Here is a 19,570-nt window from a genome sequence, read left to right as displayed (position 1 = left end):
GCAGAGAGTCTCTCCCTGACATAATGGTAGTGCACCTCAATGTGCTTCGTACGAGCATGGAACACTGGGTTCCGCGCAACTGCCAATGCGCTCTGACTGTCAGTGAAGATGGTGGTGGCAGATGGCTGCCCAACACCCAAATCAGCCATAAGGCGTCTGAGCCACACACACTCAACCGTAGCTGTGAAAGCTGCCCTGTACTCAGCTTCACAACTAGAAGTGGCCACAGTAGGCTGCTTCTTGCTCAACCATGATATGCATGAGCTTCCAAGCATGAAGCAAAAACCACTCGTGGACACGCGTGTGTCATAACAACCAGCCCAGTCAGAATCTGAAAAAGCATGTAAATCTGGCGGCAATGATCCCCCCTTGGGATAAAACAACCCAAGATGCCGAGTACCACTCAAATAGCGAAAGATACGCTTCACTGCCTGCCAATGCTTAATGCCTGGGCTATGCATAAATCTGCTCACCTGTGAGACTGCAAACTGAATGTCTGGCCTCGTAATGCATACATAAATGAGGCAACCAACAGCTGTCTGATAGAGTGTGACATCAAAGTGATCTCCAGCATCATGAAGACTCAACTTCAAACCTGTCTCCATTGGAGTAGCAATAGGCTTGCAGTCTTCAAGGCCAAATCTCCGCAACAATGTTTCAATATACTTTGTCTGACACAAAGCAATACCTCCATCACACTGCTTAAATTGTATCCCCAAATAATGATGCAAATGCCCCAAATCTGACATCTCAAAAGAGGCATTCAAATCAGCCTTAAAATCAGCAATATGACTCTCATTTGGCCCTGTGAGCAGCATGTCATCGACATAGAGAGCAATGATTAGATGTACACCATCCACACGTTTAACATACAAAGTGCTTTCTGTTGGACTATTCTGAAACCCATGTGCAGTCAAATATGCATGTATTTTTTCATACCAAGCTCGTGGAGCTTGCTTTAAACCATATAAAGCCTTTTTTAACCTGCACACTTTGTTTTCCTGCCCTCTTTGAACAAAACCACGAGGCTGCGATACATACACCTCCTCATGCAAATCTCCATTTAAGAACGCAGTCTTTATGTCCAGCTGATGTACATTCCAACCATTATGAGCTGCTAATGCACAGATGCTACGAACAGTGGTCATACGACATGTGGGAGCAAAAGTCTCATCAAAATCAATGCCCTTCTCTTGAGCATAACCTTTTGCAACAAGCCTAGCCTTATGGCGATCCACTGTGCCATCAGGCTTACGCTTCAATTTGTATACCCACTTAGTGCCAATGGCCTTCTTGCCAGGGGGCAAGTCACATAAAGACCATGTACCATTCTTCATAATAGCATCGTATTCTGCTTGCATAGCAGCCATCCAATTTTCTGAACTTTGTGCCTCATCAAATGAAACAGGCTCACTTTCATCGCACATACTAGAAACAGCCAATGCATAACAATCTGACGCATAAGAGGCACCATGAGAGCCAGAACGAGTGCGACTAGACAAAGGGGCATCCAACTTGCTGTCACGCAAAGTCTGCACCAGCCATCTAGGCATATTCCTAGAGCCCTCAATCTCTTGTCTCTCATCCTCAAGTGCATCATGCACATCTGCATCAGATATAGGCTGATCTGTGCCATCATTTAAAACCTGCATAGGCTGAAAAACTGCCTCATGAGGTATTGCACTTGACTGTGCACCACTGAAAAGAGGCAACAATGTATCATAGACATCACGTGAGCTGATATCTGTCTCCTTAGTACATGAAACCAAGGGCTGAACTGCATCTTCCACAAATACAACATCACGGCTAACCAAAATGCGCTTTGTCTGTGGATGATACAAACGATAGCCTTTGCTCTCAGCACTATATCCAACAAAAATACATTTGACAGCTTTGTCATCCAATTTTCTGCGATGTTGCACAGGCACTAATGCATATGCCAGGCAACCAAAAACACGTAAATGGCCAACAGATGGCTTGCGGCCATGCCAAGCCTCATATGGAGTGACAACCTGTAATGCTTTGGTGGGACACCTGTTTAGTACATAAGTGGCACACATGACAGCCTCAAGCCAAAAACCATGTGGTAGACTTTGACTCTTAACCATACATCTTGCCATTTCCATGAGAGACCTGTTTTTTCTCTCAGCCACACCATTTTGCTGTGGTGTATACGGCACTGTACATTGGTGTTTTATCCCACGCTCAGCCAGAAATGCATTAAATTCTGAAGACATATACTCCCCCCCTCGATCTGAACGGAGGGTGCCCATCTTACTTTCTGACACATTTTCAGCCATAACCAAAAACTGTTTGAAGCACAAAAACACTTCGGACTTTGCCTTCAAAGGATATACCCATGCATGCCTGGTAAAATCATCAATGAAAGTCACGAAGTAAAGGTAGTTTCCAAATGATGGAGTTTGCATGGGACCACAAACATCACTGTGAACAAGCTGCAATCTGCGTTCAGCTCTCACTGATCCATCTTTGGGAAAGGAAGCACGCTGCATTTTACCCAATATGCAGCCCTCACAAACATGCTTGACAGGTGCCTCAAGCTTAGGCAAAGAAGACACCATTTCAGATTTCTGCAGGCGCAGCAAACTTGCAAAATTCAGATGACCAAAACGTGCATGCCACAGTTTTGCATTTGAAATAGCCTGCGTATCCATAATAGCACATGCTGAATCCTCTACACATTTGCCATCCATATTGAGCTTATACAGCCCTCGACATAGTGAACCAGATGCTACAATGATGTCACCACAAGAGAGATCATGAACAGTACATCTGTCATCCACAAATTTTACAACCAAACCTGTTTTGGCAAATGCGGATACTGACAGCAGATTCTTTTTGATCCCTGGCACATACAATGCATCAAAAAGTGTAAAGGTGTTGCCATTTGCAACATTCAGCACAATCTGTCCAACTCCTTTAACGGGATAAGAGGAGTTATTGGCACAAGTGACAGTATTCCCTGTGGGAGCAGACTCAAGGAAAGTGAATAAACTGCGCTGCGAGGTGATATGCTTAGTGGCACCACTGTCAAAGTACCATACATCTGAATCTACTGCAGACATACATGTGTCATGCAAAGATGGGTCATAACTGCACTGCGCATTGAATGCCCATTCTGTATCTAGCACAACATTAGCAGATTCATTGTTAGAAGGAGAGGCATCTGCAACAGCCATACCAGCCTCTTTCTTCTTAGCCTCTTTCGCAGCCAGCTTAGGACACGCTTTGATGACATGATCATTTCCCTTACAGTACTTGCAAAATGTTTTCTGTTTGTCACCCTTCTTCTCATCTTTGTCTTCCTTCTTTGGTTGCGCAGCATTTGCAGATTTCTGCTTACTAGAAGAAAAGCCAGCTTTACCTTTCCCGCTTCTCTGACCAGCAACGAAAGCTTGATCTGCGACACGCATAATATTCCTGTTTTGCCTTGACTGGTCTTCTTGCAGCAAAACAGAAACTAACTCCTCAAATGATAAGGCATTGGGATTGCCTTTCATCATCAAGCGAAGAGTGGAAGCAAAACCCTGATAAGAATCTGGTAGACCATTCAAAACAGTCTGCACAAGTGAACTGTCTGACAGGATTTCATCTGCAGAAATGAGCTGCTCTTTGAAATCCTTGATCTTTGTCAAAAAGCTATCCATAGAATCACCTTCATTCATATGCTCACTCTCCAACTGTTTTCGGAGATAAGCAACACGAGCCTCATTTCTTGCCTGATACAATGTGGCAAGTACATCCCAAGCATCCTTAGAAGTCCTGCAGGAGCGAATATGTGGGATAATGGTACGTTTGACAGACAGCGCAATCAAGGCATGAGCCTGCGCATCTCTACCATCCCAACGAATCTGCTCTGCTGAAAGTGGTGGTTCTCGAACAGCTGCTACAGCACTTGTGCCTGCACCATCATCAACAGTACCTGTTTCTGATGTGTTTGCAGCATTCCCAGCCACAATAGGACGTGCATCAATACCCTGCACAATGTTCCATAACCCCTTTGCTACCAATACATGTCGCATCATATATGCCCACAATGGATAGTTGGTGCCATCCAACTTATCCTCAGCAGCCAACATGCGGAATACATCATTGTTGTCAGCCATGGCCAATGACTGTACTACTAGATGTAAATGCTGTCTGTAAGAGGTAAACCTGTATAAAATCGACCTGTGCTATGTAGCACAGCCCAAAACAGACGAATGGGCACCTGTCCTGCAGATTTTAATCTTGACAGAAAATCTGCACAGTAGGACGATTTTGCCTGCGCAGTACTTGGAATGCAAAAACGGAGGGCGAAATGACCTCAGATCAAAATTCTGAAATGATCGAGCCCTACGGGCTTTCCCACGGCATATACTAACCTGCAGACGCTCGTGAAACCTCGTTGCAATCGGAGGAGTTGAAGCGGCAGGTGCCGGTGATGCTGCCCGGGAGGAGGAAGCCTGCTCTGATACCAATTGTTGGAATTAGGGTTGCAGGAATGCACACACAACTTCAAGAAGATGAGGAAGCTTGAGCACAACACAGTAGTGTATTATGAGTGCCAAAAATGAAAGATTACAAGCCCTAGAAGATAATGGGCGTATATACAATGCACGGGGGAAAAAAACCTCCTAGTGAGGGAAAAAGTGCCCCGGCGGTCCTAAGTGTGTTCACACACATCACTACTATAATATGGTAACAAAACGCAGCCCTGCAGCCCCTGCCTGTATGCGCCTCTTCTTCAGAAAACCCTCCACGCACAGCAGCCTGTATGCGCCTGCTTTCTGTCCTGTCCGTACAGCTGTCCGTACAGTCGTACAGACCTGCATGGATACTCCTGTGCGCAGCCATCATAAAAACAGTCCACTTCTTCTCCATATAGCGCATGCTTCCTCCAGAGAGATAGGCGCCTGAATATCCAGATGAGCAGCCCTCCTCCTGGAAAAGCACACCCACCACAAAAGATAGGCGCCTCCCTGCTTTTTCTGCCCAACAGCCCCTCTTTTACCAAAAAGCTCACACGTGGCCCCAAAAATAGCATAAGGGCCACGTTTCTTTAATGAAAGGCTTAATAAATGATTTTAAAGGTTTTTAAACCTTCAAAGCTAAAATTCCTTTGCCCCCTTTCACACATGGGGTTATCCACACATGGGCCTCCATCTTCACTCCCACCTGATGCCATTCACACTGTCCACCATGTCCCCGTGCACATCTGCATCTTGTCCAGAGAAAAACACAGGTTCATGACATACCCCCCTCTTGAAAAATGGCAAGCGTCCTCGATTGCACTCAATGGCACAGTAAAGCATCTAATGAGCAAAGACTCCCATATGGCAAAAACAATGGCTCTCCAATGCATCTGGATGATAAAACAATCATCCTGCACAATAAGCCACACTGTCCTCTTTCTTGTTCCTTCAGAACCTACAGCAAAAGTCTAAAACCAAATGGAAACACGTTAACGGTGTTAGCCAAAAACAAAACCATGCATCATTCTACATATGACACACATATGCATGACACACATATGCATTCGCAAACAATATGCTCCTCAAGATGCTCTACCTACTCCAAAGTAACAGTCTAAGGGCTGCTCGCAAGCCTTACGCCCATGGGCATCCCGCAGGACCCACGACTGATGGTAAAACATGAGCATATGAAAGCATTCAATGCATCCAAACACTACATCTACCAAGTACTTTCCCACATATGTTCTCATGGCCATCCCACAGGAGTTACACCCAGTGGTGTATCCATGAACATAATAAAGCACTTGTGACTTGATGTATCATACCAACATACATGCAGCACATGACACAATGCAGAGTATTTCCCAATGTATTCTCAATGGTACCAGGATCCAATGGCACCAGAATACAAAAATACCTCTACCTCAAAAAGTGTATGCATACATGCACAAACAGAGTTCGATCCATATTTCCATGAACCAAACCAACTCTAGGACTGCTCGCAAGACTTATGTCCTCCATAGAGTTATCCATAGTTGCAGTTAGAGTTCCAGGTGCGCGCGACTGTGAACCTTACTCAACCACCATCTCCTGTGACTAGTACACAATATCATAGAAGTCCCATAAGCAGATGTACTGTCAGCCTCAGTACCTTCGGGTGAATACAAAGATGTCACCAAGCGACTCCTAGATAACAAATGAGCCTGTCTGTAACAACAAGGGAGCGGAGGTGCTACCCCCCTCTAGAGCATCAGGCAATGCTCCAGACCTATGCTCTGCTGAACCTGAATGAGTCGTAACAAGAGTCGACTCCTACTCATAGGCATCAAGATAAAGCTGCAACTCCTGAGGTGAATCTGCTAAGTCACCCTCCTCCATCCACTTCGCATCCATCAGTGAACCTCCTCCATCCACTTCGTATCCATCAGTGAACAGCTCTTGAACTTCACAGGATAGCGACGGGAAACCTTACCCTGTACCTTTCCTTCCTTATGTGCCAGTATATGCTCAGGAATAAGAACCTCGTCAAGTTCCTCCACTTCCATCTAAGCCTCATCTGATACATCCTCAGGCACCCAAAACCTACTTGCACTCCACCCAAGTGATAAGCACAAGTCCTCGATGAAGCATAGTAGATCACCACTAACATAGAAAGAAACTGTCTTCCGAACCCATGAAGCCTCTATGAAGATACCACCGGTGACAAACTGTCGAAAGCAATAGCCTTCAACGCATCTCCTGCACCATAACACTTCAACTGCTTCTTGTTCCTGGCCGACTACTTCTTGTCCTTGGTGTCTTTTCTCCTGAACTTCATCTTCAGCTCTTGCTCTTCACCTCATATAGGCAAAGACACAAAATCCTGTACTGTGTCCTGCACTTCCTTTTCACTTTCCTCATGTTGAAGCTTTTGATGTGACTCTCATGAGACAACCACGAGCTCGCCCCCTTAGGAAAGTTGGCGATTGTCCCGACCAAAGCAACCATGGACTCGCCTCCTTGAGAAAGTCGACGATGTGTCCCGGCAAACGGAACCTTGGAAACCGGCCTTCAGAAAGCAAAGGGCGGTGAAACAAACACTCGCACATAAAACACTTCAACACCATTGAGAACCTAGAAAAGGAAAACCAACAGGGGGAGCTAGAGTGCTCCTGCAAAAAGTACACGGACACCGATTGGCCCCAAATCGCAGTGGCGCCCCTTGCGGTATTTCTTTAATTGATTATAAGAGCTTTGATTACAATATAAGGCTGGTAATTCAGCCGTCCCAGTAGAACTCCTGAAGCCTGCAAAGAACCTGCATCTGGCTTCTTTTCCACACGGCATCCACAAATAAGTCCAGCTATTGTTCATATCAAAAGACCCTTCACACATTTGAGTTTGCATACAGAAGCTTTCTCCCATGATCAAGGCTGCCACAACCATCCATAGCCTCTCACACTATGAACAGCATCACACCCTGACACATCCAGTGCTCCTGCATCACAACACAGACTCCCGAACTATCTCTCAAAAGAGAACTCGTATCACAGCACAGCATACCATACAGTTGACACACCTGTACAAACCCTCTCTACCTTCCAAGGGTACTATCCATCTCTGTCATGGATTCCCTGTCCCCTGTCTTGTCAGTAGCAAGGCTGTACCAAACATGTGTCTACTCCTGTACCTTCTGCCTGCATGTGACCTATCTCCTGGAGAAACCCAAAAACATGTCTCTTCGAGAAAACCTACGACCTGTTTCCACATGAAACCCTTAGGCCTGTTCCCCTTTGAAACTTCTGTCCTGTTTCCCATACATCTAGTTACCTGTTCCCTCATGAAACATCTGGCAACATAGGGATACTCATAACTATAGGTCCCTCTGTTCCTTTCTAGCAGGAAGAAAGCCATCTGCTCCATGAGCACGCAGCCATGCGAGCTTGCATCACTCCCATGCCAAGAAACATAACCAAAAGACCTGTACTCGCAGTCAAAAACCCAAGCACAAAGCTGAATTTGCAACCAAACAAAAACAGCCCATAAACTGTCCCAAAACAGTCCCGAATCAAAGCATAGAAAGGCTGAAAGTTCCATCAGTTGAACGCCATCGACATGATGTCTATGTTCATGGAAAAACAGCCCTTGTCCACCTTTGTGTCAAGAGAAAACCAACCCTTGTCTACTCTTCAGCAGAGGGAGAGAGAGAGAGAGAAAGGAGGCCTGTGTCTCTGTTCTGAAGCACAGCACAGCAGCCAGCCCTTTAGTCTCCAAAAAGCACACACCTGGCAGCCTGTGTGTCTAGAGAAACCAACCTGTAAGCGTCTCTTGTGCAAAAGAGCATGAACTTCAGCCCTCTGCGCCTGCAGTCCAGCCCCTTATGCATGGAGAAAAAACATGTGCTGCTCTGTCCAGCACTGCCTGCAACCACCTGTTGGCATGGGAAAGAGAGAGGGCACACCCAGTTCTGTGCGCCTGCAAGAAACGCAGCCCTGCAGCCCCTGCCTGTATGCGCCTCTTCTTCAGAAAACCCTCCACGCACAGCAGCCTGTATGCGCTTGCTTTCTGTCCTGTCTGTACAGCTGTCCGTACAGTCGTACGGACCTGCATGGATACTCCTATGCGCAGCCATCATAAAAACAGTCCACTTCTCCTCCAAAAAGCGCATGCTTCCTCCAGAGAGATAGGCGCCTGAATATCCAGATGAGCAGCCCTCCTCCTGGAAAAGCACACCCACCACAAAAGATAGGCGCCTCCCTGCTTTTTCTGCCCAACAGCCCCTCTTTTACCAAAAAGCTCACACGTGGCCCCAAAAATAGCAGAAGGGCCACGTTTCTTTAATGAAAGGCTTAATAAATGATTTTAAAGGTTTTTAAACCTTCAAAGCTAAAATTCCTTTGCCCCCTTTCACACATGGGGTTATCCACACATGGGCCTCCATCTTCACTCCCACCTGATGCCATTCACACTGTCCACCATGTCCCCGTGCACATCTGCATCTTGTCCAGAGAAAAACACAGGTTCATGACACAGGTATTCTTGGCTGGTTGATTCCTTTAAAAGCAAAGGAAGGATGCGCATGATGACACGAGTGGCAGGCAGAAAATCTATCTCCTTTGACGGGCATCAGCACTCCTTTCCCTCTCGGGTGCACTGGCCGTACAGCATCAGCATGCTTGTTTTCCCCTAAGCACTGGCCATAAAGCAGTGTTTTCAAGCGCTTCTTCTTTCTCTGATTGGCTGGCCGTACAGCAGGGTGGCAGCGAGCGTTTTCCCTCTCTCTGATTGGCTGGCTGTACAGGTGGTCAGCAGTCTCTTCACCCCCTACTGTTCGCTGGCCCTACAGGTGGACAGCAGCCTGTTCCCCTCTCCTCAGCGCTGGCCATACATAGCAGCAGCACGCGACTGGTTTTCTCCGTCTCCCGAGTGCTGGCCGTACATCAGGGCAGCAGCACACTCTCTCTCTCTCTCTCTCTCTCCTGATTTGCTGACCGTACAGTAGCTTTCCTTCACCTGAGAGCTGGTTGTACAACAGGTTTCTCTCTCTCCATCACTCCCTCTTGGCCACTCTTTCTGGGATTGCTTTTGGGAGAAATCTAGGATAGTTTTGAGAGCTTTTCTCGGGCTGTTTTTGAAGGAATCAGGGACTGATTTGAGAGCTCCTCTGGGACAGATTTGAGGCTCCGTTATGGGGGCTGTTTTGACACGGAATTCGGCTGGATTTGGCACCGTATTGGGCTGTTGTTTCGAGACTGATTTGCACTGGTTTATGGTGTTGATTGGTACCCAGTTTTATGGAATATCCGGTATAGGATTGCACCAGCACCTTGGTTTGCTTGTAATTGATTATTCATTGGAATAAAGAAGTTCCTACGGGGGGCTGGCCGTTCCGGCTTAGTGCTGTGTTCTTTTCAGTGTTGTTTATGGTTCTTCCGCTCCGCCGTAAAGATTGTTTCAGTATTGTGCTGTTTGTCGGTGTTCTGAGTGTTCTAGGGTTTGTTATCATAGGTCTTGATTGGTTTCAATGTCTCCCACTTCAATACCCAAAGCAGTTGCCATCTGTGTAGATATAAAGTTCTCAATTGCACAATCATCAAACATGAACAAAGCGGGTTGATCCTTAAGTTGTCCCCAAGCTTTACATACAACCCTGTCTTTGCTATCATGTGAAGTATTCCCTTGCACATTGGGAGTCGTATGCACATTAGACTTCAGTGCATTCACATTGTCACGCTTCTTATTTGGGCATGCTTTTGCAATATGCTCAGTGCTGTCACAAGTAAAGCATTTTCCTTCACTCATATATTGCTCTTTTTTTTGAGTAGTGAGACCATAGTCTTTCACTTTGAAGGGACGCTTCTTGGTAGACTTATTTTCAGCCTTTGTTGTACTACTTATCTTGGTTTTGGTCTTTTTTAGGTGGTTTTCCACTATTTTGCAAGTTTTGGACAGCCCTCTCTTTGCCTTGGAATGAGGGTTTAGCCTTGTTGGATCGACTCAACTTGAGTTCCAATTGCTCGGTGGCAGTGGCGGTTGTGATTAATTGTCGTAAGTGTTAGCAGTCATCTCCTGTCTATACATATTACACATTAGGGACATTGTTGAGGGTATGCCTGTCCATGTAGGTGTTTCTCCATTTTTTCCTATTTTCCCAGTTTTGCTAGTCGTGGGGGACTTGATATGTATTCATCCCGACCTGATTTTGTCTTGGCCGATTGATCATTTGCTGGCCGGCTGGATGTTATCCCAGTCATGGGCTTTCATAGGGTTGTCGGCCTGTTTTGTGGCTGCGTGACCAGCAGCCCAGGGTGGTATATATACCACCCTTGTCCCCCACATTGTTGTATCATATCTGTGCCGGACTTGTGTATATAGTCGAGTTTATACAGCTTCTCTCTCTCCTAAAGTTATGCGTTTTTCTCTCACAGCAGTTTGTCTCATTTCCGCTATGCATTCCAACAGTAAGGTGTGACCATGATACATTTGTAGTCTTGATTTGTACACAGGTTGTAATTCTGATTGAAATCTTATCTTCCTTTCTGCCACTGGGACATGCATAAATGGAGACATCTCCAAAAGCATTTTCCAGAACTTGTGCACATGTATTCACCATTTTTCTCTAATTTTGCTTCACCCAATCCCACTTCATTGTTATCTCATTTAATGCATTGGGAGGCAAGAGTTGGGCATAAAACCTTTTCTTGAACTCTTTCCATGATCTAATAGAATTTGGGTGATCTTCTCAATAAGTCACCAGTGAGCACTAGCACCTGTCATAAATATGCTTACATAACGGATCATGGATATCCTCATCACTAAAAGCAATATCAAACTGGGCAATAAAAGCAACTGCCTTTGATGCATCATATTCTCCATGATATGTATCAAACTTAATAGATTTCTCTCCAGCTTTGAAAGTCACAAGGCTGTGATGCATTAGCCTGCATCTCAACATGTTTTCTTGTATGCGTTTTCAAGCTCGTCCCATATTCCCTTATTTTGCACTTTTGTTGAAGTCTACATGATGAATCAGACTATTTGCAAGACCAAGGCCAATTTGTGCCAATGCCTTGTCAGTTTTGTCTTGCCAAACTACACCTTGAATGCCTTCAGGTTTTTCCTCAATGCTGTTGACCACGGTCCAAACACCGTCACGCATGAGAAGTAGACAAATCTTTTTTTGCCAAGTAGGGAAGTTAGATATGGAGAACTTCTCAAAAACATCACTGCTTTTGTTAGGATCCATGGTATATGTAGAGGCTAATGACAGCTCTGAATGTGGTAGATATAGTGAGCAACATGCAGATAAGCCAGAAGGTTTTTGGGTAGTGTAGGAGCATAAGAAGCATGTATGAAAGGCCTATGTGGAGAGCAAGGACGGAAAGCGAGTAATGGGCACTAAAGTTGGGCTGTAGAGGAGGTGACGAGGAGGCAGTGCTGAGCTCCTACAGTCCGCAACAAAGCAGTGGCCTCAGCAGATAGGCTTGGGTGCGAGCAGAGGAGCAAACGGGTGCGTGGAGAAAGAGATGGTGGCCATGCAAAGCGATGGCAGCTGGAAGGCGGCAGTCGGCGGGAGTGAGGCAAAGCTTTAGTGATTGGGCATAAGAGATGGCAGGAGGTAGTCTAGTAGGCGGAGACGCAGAGGTGGCGTGACGGAGTTAGAGCGAAGGTGGCAGGTGGAGCCAAAGTGCAGTTGGTGGGACTGCCGGTAGACGCAGTGCTGGTGGTGGCGGACCTTACGCGCTCGCGCCGCTCGCTTTTGGTGGCGAAACAAGTGGAGCCGCTTGTGAGAGGTGGTGGAGCAGCGCCGCTTGTGGTTGGTGGCGGCGGTAGTGGAAATGCAGTGCGGGTGGTGGCGGACCTTACGCACTTGCGCCGCTCGCTTTTGGTGGCAAAACAAGTGGAGCCGCTTGTGAGAGGCGGTGTAGGAGCGCCGCTTGTGGTTGGTGGCGGCGGTAGTGGAAATGCAGGGCGTGGGAGCTCGGCGGCACTGAGAGAGAGAGAGAGAGAGAGAGAGAGAGAGAGAGAGAGAGAGAGAGAGAGAGAGAGAGAGAGAGAGAGAGAGAGAGAGAGAGAGAGAGAGAGAGAGAGAGAGAGAGAAGTAAACTCAATACATTGGTAGAGCAAATGATTGCACGTTCAAGTGAAGCTTCGATTGATGTGTGTAACCTTCAAAGTACAATGCTTTTTTATAGGCTTTAGAGCCTTATCTTTTGACACACTCTACTCATGGGGCAATGACACATGGCTTAACGGATGACATCACTGCATACTACTAAGTGGCTATAAGCGCATGTACATACATAAACAAATTGGTGGCTGTAAGCCCTTGTTCAGACACGCACACATTCACCTTTAAGAGGTGTTAACACATACACTTATTTGCTGTACTAATTCTTTCTATTTGCTACTTCCCTTAGTGCTAGGCTTCATTATGGCTGAGTTTGCCTTGCATCTCTGGAGGTTTGGCAGAAACTCAGTATGAAGGCCTTTGTGTGAATATATGCTCTTATGTGTGTGTGTGGAGTGCACGTGTGAGAGCATATCTTGATACAGAGTTCTACACCCACTATTGGGCACTGATGACGTTAGTGGGGATGTTGTAGTATCTAGTCCATACTATGCATAATGGAGTTGATAGTTATATAGTCTTGTGGGTTGACTACCATGAGTATATAACATGCACGTTCCTAAAAGGTGAATTTGGGCATGTCCCTAGATTCATCTAGGTATATATATATACACTCATAGGGAGTGTTCACACACTGAAGCTCCGAATATCCAACAAAGGTGTACTTTATATAGTTATGTCAACATGGCACCTTAGTACGACAGGTGCACTTGACACTGCTAATATTGTTCATTTATTATCTTGTCTTGTGTGGGGCATGTGGTTTCATTATACTTTTCACTTATACATATATCCTTTGCAGCAATCTAAGTGGACTTTCTTTGAAAGGAACACTGGCAACAGAACTTGGCCAATTGACAAACCTTCGAGAACTGTAAGTTCAAGTAATTTCCCCTTTGTGTGATTGTAGTTATGATTCCTCTCATCGTCCTGAAGGCTGCTTACTTGCTAGTGGCCGCCCTTCCTCTTATCTTAATACTTTGTACTGTTAAATTTTTAAGGGCTTGCCTTGGGCCATATTTATTTATCTGAAAAGCTCATGTGCAGGCTTCTGCGGGAGAATGACCTTAGGGGTGTCATTCCCTTTCAGCTCGGTGAGTTAGAAAAGCTGGAGGTTCTTGATTTGGCCCACAATAAATTCTCAGGACACTTACCTGAAGATCTAGGAAACCTCTCAAGTTTGAATAGGCTGTAAGTATCTCAGTTCCATAACAAGGTTTATTATGCTTTGTGTTGTAGTTTAGCTAAGGTCTAAAGGAGGTTTAATTGCCGTTTTCTTGTTACTGCTCTCTACAGATACCTTGAGAACAACAATCTTGAAGGAATTATACCCTCTGAGCTAGGGGAGTTAAGAAACCTGTATGAGTTGATCATCAGTGTGAATAGATTGAGGGGCACTATATGCGGAGGGGTGACATCTCCAACAGCAAGTACTGGGTGAGCAGTTCTGCTATCTGGTTACTTTGAAATTTTGTATTCCTTTAAATCTGCTTTTTGCTATTGTGCCCCCCCCCCCCCCCCCCCTCCTCTTGTGGCTACTGTACCACACGCTGGGAGTGAGAGTTTGAACCCTGGCACCTTTGTGTATAATATATAATTTCACAACCCAAAAAAAAAACACCTGCTCTCTGCTGGGGATTTCATCTAAAGTTTGCCTTTGTTTTTTGTGCAGTTTCCCTGATGGAAGTATTCCTGAGACTGGAGTCTGTAAACTGAAATACCTACAAATTGCGGACTTTTCTAGCAATTACTTTGAAGGGGATCTACCTGCCTGCTTGCAGCGTTTGCCAAGGTTTCTTTGAAGTTTGTTTTTTTGGTTATCCTTGTACTCATGAGCAACGTGAGTGTAATATGACTCCATCACTGTGTTTTATTGTGAGTTGACATGGACGTATTGTGGTTTTCTATGTTCGAATCTGCAGGTCGAGTTTTAGTCTCAATTGTCTGTCAAGTGAAGGATTACCGCGTCAACGCTCTATTGAAGACTGTTCAAAAACACCCATTTCAAGTGAGATATTATTACAGATGCTTTAGGCATCAAGAAAGCCATGATATTTGTGTATTCAAATGTGGTATTTGTATAGTTAACATGAACATATGGCTTTCAGTTGTCAGGCGGCGTCTTCTTCAGGAAGGTAATGCTGGGGTTCCAGTAGCTAATGCGACAGATAGTAACAACACAGACTCTACTTATGTCAATATTTCTTCGGGACCTGCACAGGCTCCTATGTCACCTACACCATCACCAGGAGGTCAATCACCAGGACTTGAATCAGGCCCATCATCATCATCATCATCATCATCATCATCATCATCATCATCATCATCATCATCACCATCACCATCACCATCACCATCACCATCTTCCTCTGATCCATCCTCTTCCTCTGATCCATCCTCTTCACAAACTAAGATTCTGGTTGCTGTAGCCGGTTCATTAGCTATACTCTTGGTCATTGCCAGTGTCATCGTTTTTTTGTGTTACCGTCACAAAGGTACTGCAGTGAGACCTTGGAAAAGCAGCATGAGTGGTGAGCTTCAGAAAGGATTTGCAAAAGGTGAGCTCCTGTGTACCCCCCCCCCCCCCCCCCCCCCCCCCCCCCCCCCCCCCCCCCCCCCCCGGGCGGCGCGCGCGCGCGAAAAAAAAAAAACCCAACCAACACTTACATGCCACAACCCCCAAGAAGGAAGCCTTGAAAATGTGTAAATAAGTAACATCTTCAAGTGGTGATGCAGGTGTTCCAGCATTTAGCCGAACAGAACTAGAGGATGCTTGTGAGGATTTTAGCAATATAATTGGTTTTTCCCCTGATATTGTCCTGTTCAAAGGAACATTAGCAAATGGTGTAGAAATCGCTGTAACCAGCATCAGAAAGTCTGCAAAGAGTTGGTCCAGTAACTCGGAATTGATTTTTTGGAGAAAGGTGAAGCTCTCTAAGCTCTCTCCACCCCACCAAAACCCAAAAGAAGAATGCACGTGCACACATGGCATGCACGCTCTCACCCCTGCAGTGACACATACATACTTTTGTGCTTGCACCCTGCACCTGTACACATGACCTGCTTGTGAGGGACTGCCTCTTGTGTACACACGCTCATTGGCATTCACACGCAGGCCATGCCATCTGGCACACTCACATTGCATACTCGATGCACACCCTCACCTGCACACGTGGGCCTGCTCCCATGCACATGCACTTTTGCAAGAGCACCCCGTACACACACATACTAATGCACGAGTGCATGTGCACACAGAAACACACTCTGGTGCTGCTCTTCTCTCTAGTAAAAATTGCTTTTATTTAACAATGTTTATAAAGCTTATTGCTTTTGGTACACAGGTGGAATCTCTTTCTCAAATGAAGCACCAGAATCTTGTCAATCTACTTGGTTACTGTGCAGAGGAAGAACCCTTTGTGAGAATGCTTGTTTTTGAATATGTCCCAAATGGAACAGTGCATGAACACCTTCACAGTTAAGTATGGAGTTGTTTTTTCCATATATCTCTTTTTTTAGTCCTGCTGCTATTATTGAAAGGGTTTGATTATGCTTGTTTCCTTATCCTTGTCGTGCATATCAACTGCTCGGGTCATGCAGATAATGAATCAGAACATTTGGACTGGGAAACTCGCATGCGAATCATCATGGGAGTAGCTTATGCTTTGGATTACATGCATCATGGCTTTGACTCTCCTATCACACACACAAAATTGGATACCAAATCAGTGTTTTTGTCAGAGGACTACTCTTCCAAGGTTAGCGATTACCATCAAATAGGACTGCATAATTTTTTTTTGAGCCTTTGAAAGAATTTTAGTTTTTGGAAGATTTCGAGTCTTGGAGCTTTTAATTTTTGATTCTTGAATGTGAGACATCAACATGCAGGTGGCGGACTTTGGGGTGTGGAAGGTTTCCAAATTGCAAAAGGATTCAAAGTCAAGTGAAAGAACCAATGTATTAGGCCATGAGGATTTGGAACTATCCGATAGGCTCATACCGCATTTAGATACCAATATTTATGATTTTGGAGTTCTTTTGTTGGAGATGGTGTCGGGAAGACCGCCTCACAGCAAAGAGCTTGGGTCCCTCACAGAATGGGTAAGGAATTAACTTTCATCATCAAATATGTTTCACCTGTTATTTAGGGATGGTATTGTCTGTTTGTGGCACTCATTTCTGTATGTGGGATTAGAGGTGGTATTGGCTCCCGGAATGATTGGAGCCTTGATTGTAATTAGGCTGTTGATAATCTTGCCCTTTGATTGATTTTTGTTGCAGGCCTTGAATTACCTCAATATGCCAGGACAGATGGGTCATATTGTCGATCCGACACTTGAATCTTACAATTCAGAGGAGCTTGAGGTTGTCTGTAGAATGGCGTACGACTGCTTGCAAGGCTTGCAAGTAGATTCATCAAGGATTCTTACAATGAGGCAAATATCCTCCCGTCTGAGCTCTTCGCTTTTGTCTGTAAAGGCCCCTGTGATACCCAGGTCCTCACCACTGTTGTGGGCAGAGTTGGAGATCCTTTCTCAAGATTAAGGATGGCTTGGCAAACAACTATCCCAACGAGAACTACCCACAACTCTGAGTGGCCACCCTGGTCTTCATGCAATCACTGCTATGGAGTTTATGGTGTGAAAGCAGGGACGGGTGGCCCTTGTGCAGTTACTATGATTTTGCTGCTCTCTTGTGGAATGGCACCAGTGTCCCTTTTTTTACCCCGTTCATGTGTACCAAGTAAAGTTTGTTCTTCTGAGCTTTCTTCTACCATAGATGTTAGACTCGCTCTTTGATTCTTTGCAAGTCAACCCATATGTAAGATAGCCTTTAATGAATCTTATATTGCCCTCCAACTTTTCAAAGGAATAGATGCGGGGCTGCACTATTTTGTAAAAAGTCCCAGTTTTTTAATCAATTTGACCATAAGTTTAGACTTAATTCTTCACAAGCTCTTCAATAGGTGAGGTGGAGGACGAGGAGCACTATTTATTTAGGTATTTTTTTTTCTTTTGAAAACAAGATCCTTATGTTAGTTAACGAAAGACAGCCTTAAAAGGCTAAGTACAAACTCGCCTCCAAGTACGGAGCAAGGATCAAAGAACAAAAAAGGGGGGAAGGACCCTCGCTCCAAGAACAAAAAAGGGGGAAGGATGCACTTCTCCTCTAGCTGGCCACTCTTAGCATGCCTTCTACTCTTCTTTCTATCATAAAGATAGTGTTCTAATTTCCATCTGACTCCCTTTCAACGGCTATTTGTGTATGAAGTGCATTGAGTTGGTCTTGAATAGTGGTTAGAGAAATTTTAAAGAAAATAGAGGAATGATGAAAATAAGCTGCAAAAATAAAATAAAGCAATAAATTGGCTTTTCATTGGAACAATGGAAGAAAAATTTATCGGCTCACCTTGACTTGATTTGTTTTCAAAAGTCAAAATCCATTCGGTACCGCTAACACAGCCAATAAATATTCAGAAGTATTGCAAACGGCCCATTTTAATATGCATAAGTGAGGGCATGGCCTTAATCCATGTGCTAGTGATAAAAATGAGATTCATATATTTATAAGCTCCCTACAAAGCACATGTTTATTGGCATCTTTTGCTTAGGAGATGGGATCCTTGTTCTTGTGACCCTTTGCAATCACCATTCTTGTACAGGTGAAGGAAATGGAATCTCGTTATCCACTCCGTTATGCAAAAAGAGGAAGGGAAAAACGCTTTTGCTCATGTATTAAGCTTGTTGAAGCCTTGAGTTAAGCTTTTTACAACGTTTTGTCCAAAACTCCTTCCCTTGCCTTCTCCATTATCCAAGGATCATCCTCGTCATGCTTCTTGCCCTTTTCCCTTATGTTTGCCAAGCTTTATAATTTCCCCTTGAAATTGACAAAAGCTTTGATACCACTGATAGGATCTTGGTACAAGGAGAAATCTCTACCACATACTTATCTAGCAGTTTAGAATTGAACGACCTCTTGCAAATAAATCCAAACTTGGCAAAGCATAAGAAAATCAACAACACTAGTATTAGGTATAATCTTCTCCCTTGAGTGCCTCCATCTTCTTATCAACCATATTAGTTGAACAATCAATTGGACTCCTCACACAATCAATCCCAACATGTCAACATAAATAGGTATAAACAGAAACATCAATAACACTAGCTCAGTATGTAACATGGAAGCACTCACAATACCAATAACACTAGCTCAATATGTAATATGGAATTGCTAGCAATACCAATAATACTAGCATGGTCCCAAATATCCATACACCAATAACACTAGCCCATCGGTATTTAAAATGGTATCACCCATGATACCAACTATGAGCATGGTGTAATGATATGTCAAGTGTTCCTAATCTAACTAGAAGGTTTAACTAGCTAACAAACACTTCACACTATCCAACACTTTCAACACTAAATAGAAGAATATCACATTCCTTTATGATTATAATTTTAAGAGGACACTTTGTGTTGCCTTTTTACCATACCTTGTGTTTGGTATTTTTTTTCTCATTCACACACGTGCAAAGAAAAGTGTTTTTGTTGTGGTCGAAATGATTAACTTCATCAATGATTGATGTTGGTTGATAAACTGATGTGCATGAATCCTCTAAGTGACCTCTTTTTATATTCACAATGATCGGGCCAAAAAATTAGTAGCTTTACTGGATAAAGGTTGAAGATCTTTCTTCTCTATGGCTATGAGGTAGATTATGCCTAATCACTTTAGTTTCTTATTGGATTATGCACCACTACCATATTTATTGCCATGTATACTACCATCTATGTATTGTATATTGTACATGTACACCACGTATGTTTACTTATATTGTTTCATCTCTGTATATTCATATCTGTATACTTGGTTTGATCTGTCCATATGTACTATATATAGATATCTTAGTTTCTTCATCCGTATGTCGTCTATAGTTTTCATGCTAATATGCATCTACATGGATACTAGCATTTACATGTATAGT

At 44.4% G+C, this 19,570-nt stretch overlaps 1 protein-coding gene across 1 annotated transcript in view; it reads left to right on the top strand.

The window, feature by feature from the left end:
* Positions 1 to 17,526, top strand: part of LOC147630362 (protein MALE DISCOVERER 2-like) — a 37,897-nt gene extending 20,371 nt beyond the window's left edge. Inside the window, exons 3-13 of the mRNA XM_086810222.1 lie at positions 13,388 to 13,459; positions 13,633 to 13,776; positions 13,882 to 14,022; positions 14,258 to 14,377; positions 14,508 to 14,593; positions 14,694 to 15,143; positions 15,322 to 15,509; positions 15,927 to 16,059; positions 16,183 to 16,340; positions 16,471 to 16,683; positions 16,864 to 17,526. Of these exons, the coding sequence (XP_086666348.1) occupies positions 13,388 to 13,459; positions 13,633 to 13,776; positions 13,882 to 14,022; positions 14,258 to 14,377; positions 14,508 to 14,593; positions 14,694 to 15,143; positions 15,322 to 15,509; positions 15,927 to 16,059; positions 16,183 to 16,340; positions 16,471 to 16,683; positions 16,864 to 17,127 (1,969 nt within the window). The 3' untranslated portion in view covers positions 17,128 to 17,526. The remainder of the gene's footprint in view (positions 1 to 13,387; positions 13,460 to 13,632; positions 13,777 to 13,881; positions 14,023 to 14,257; positions 14,378 to 14,507; positions 14,594 to 14,693; positions 15,144 to 15,321; positions 15,510 to 15,926; positions 16,060 to 16,182; positions 16,341 to 16,470; positions 16,684 to 16,863) is intronic.
* Positions 17,527 to 19,570: the final 2,044 nt, after the last annotated feature.

This window comes from Cibotium barometz, chromosome 16 (assembly GCF_041138505.1).
Source record: "Cibotium barometz isolate CiBa-2024 chromosome 16, ASM4113850v1, whole genome shotgun sequence".
Classification (NCBI taxonomy): Eukaryota; Viridiplantae; Streptophyta; class Polypodiopsida; order Cyatheales; family Cibotiaceae; genus Cibotium; species Cibotium barometz.
This window is presented reverse-complemented; position numbering and strand designations above follow the sequence as displayed.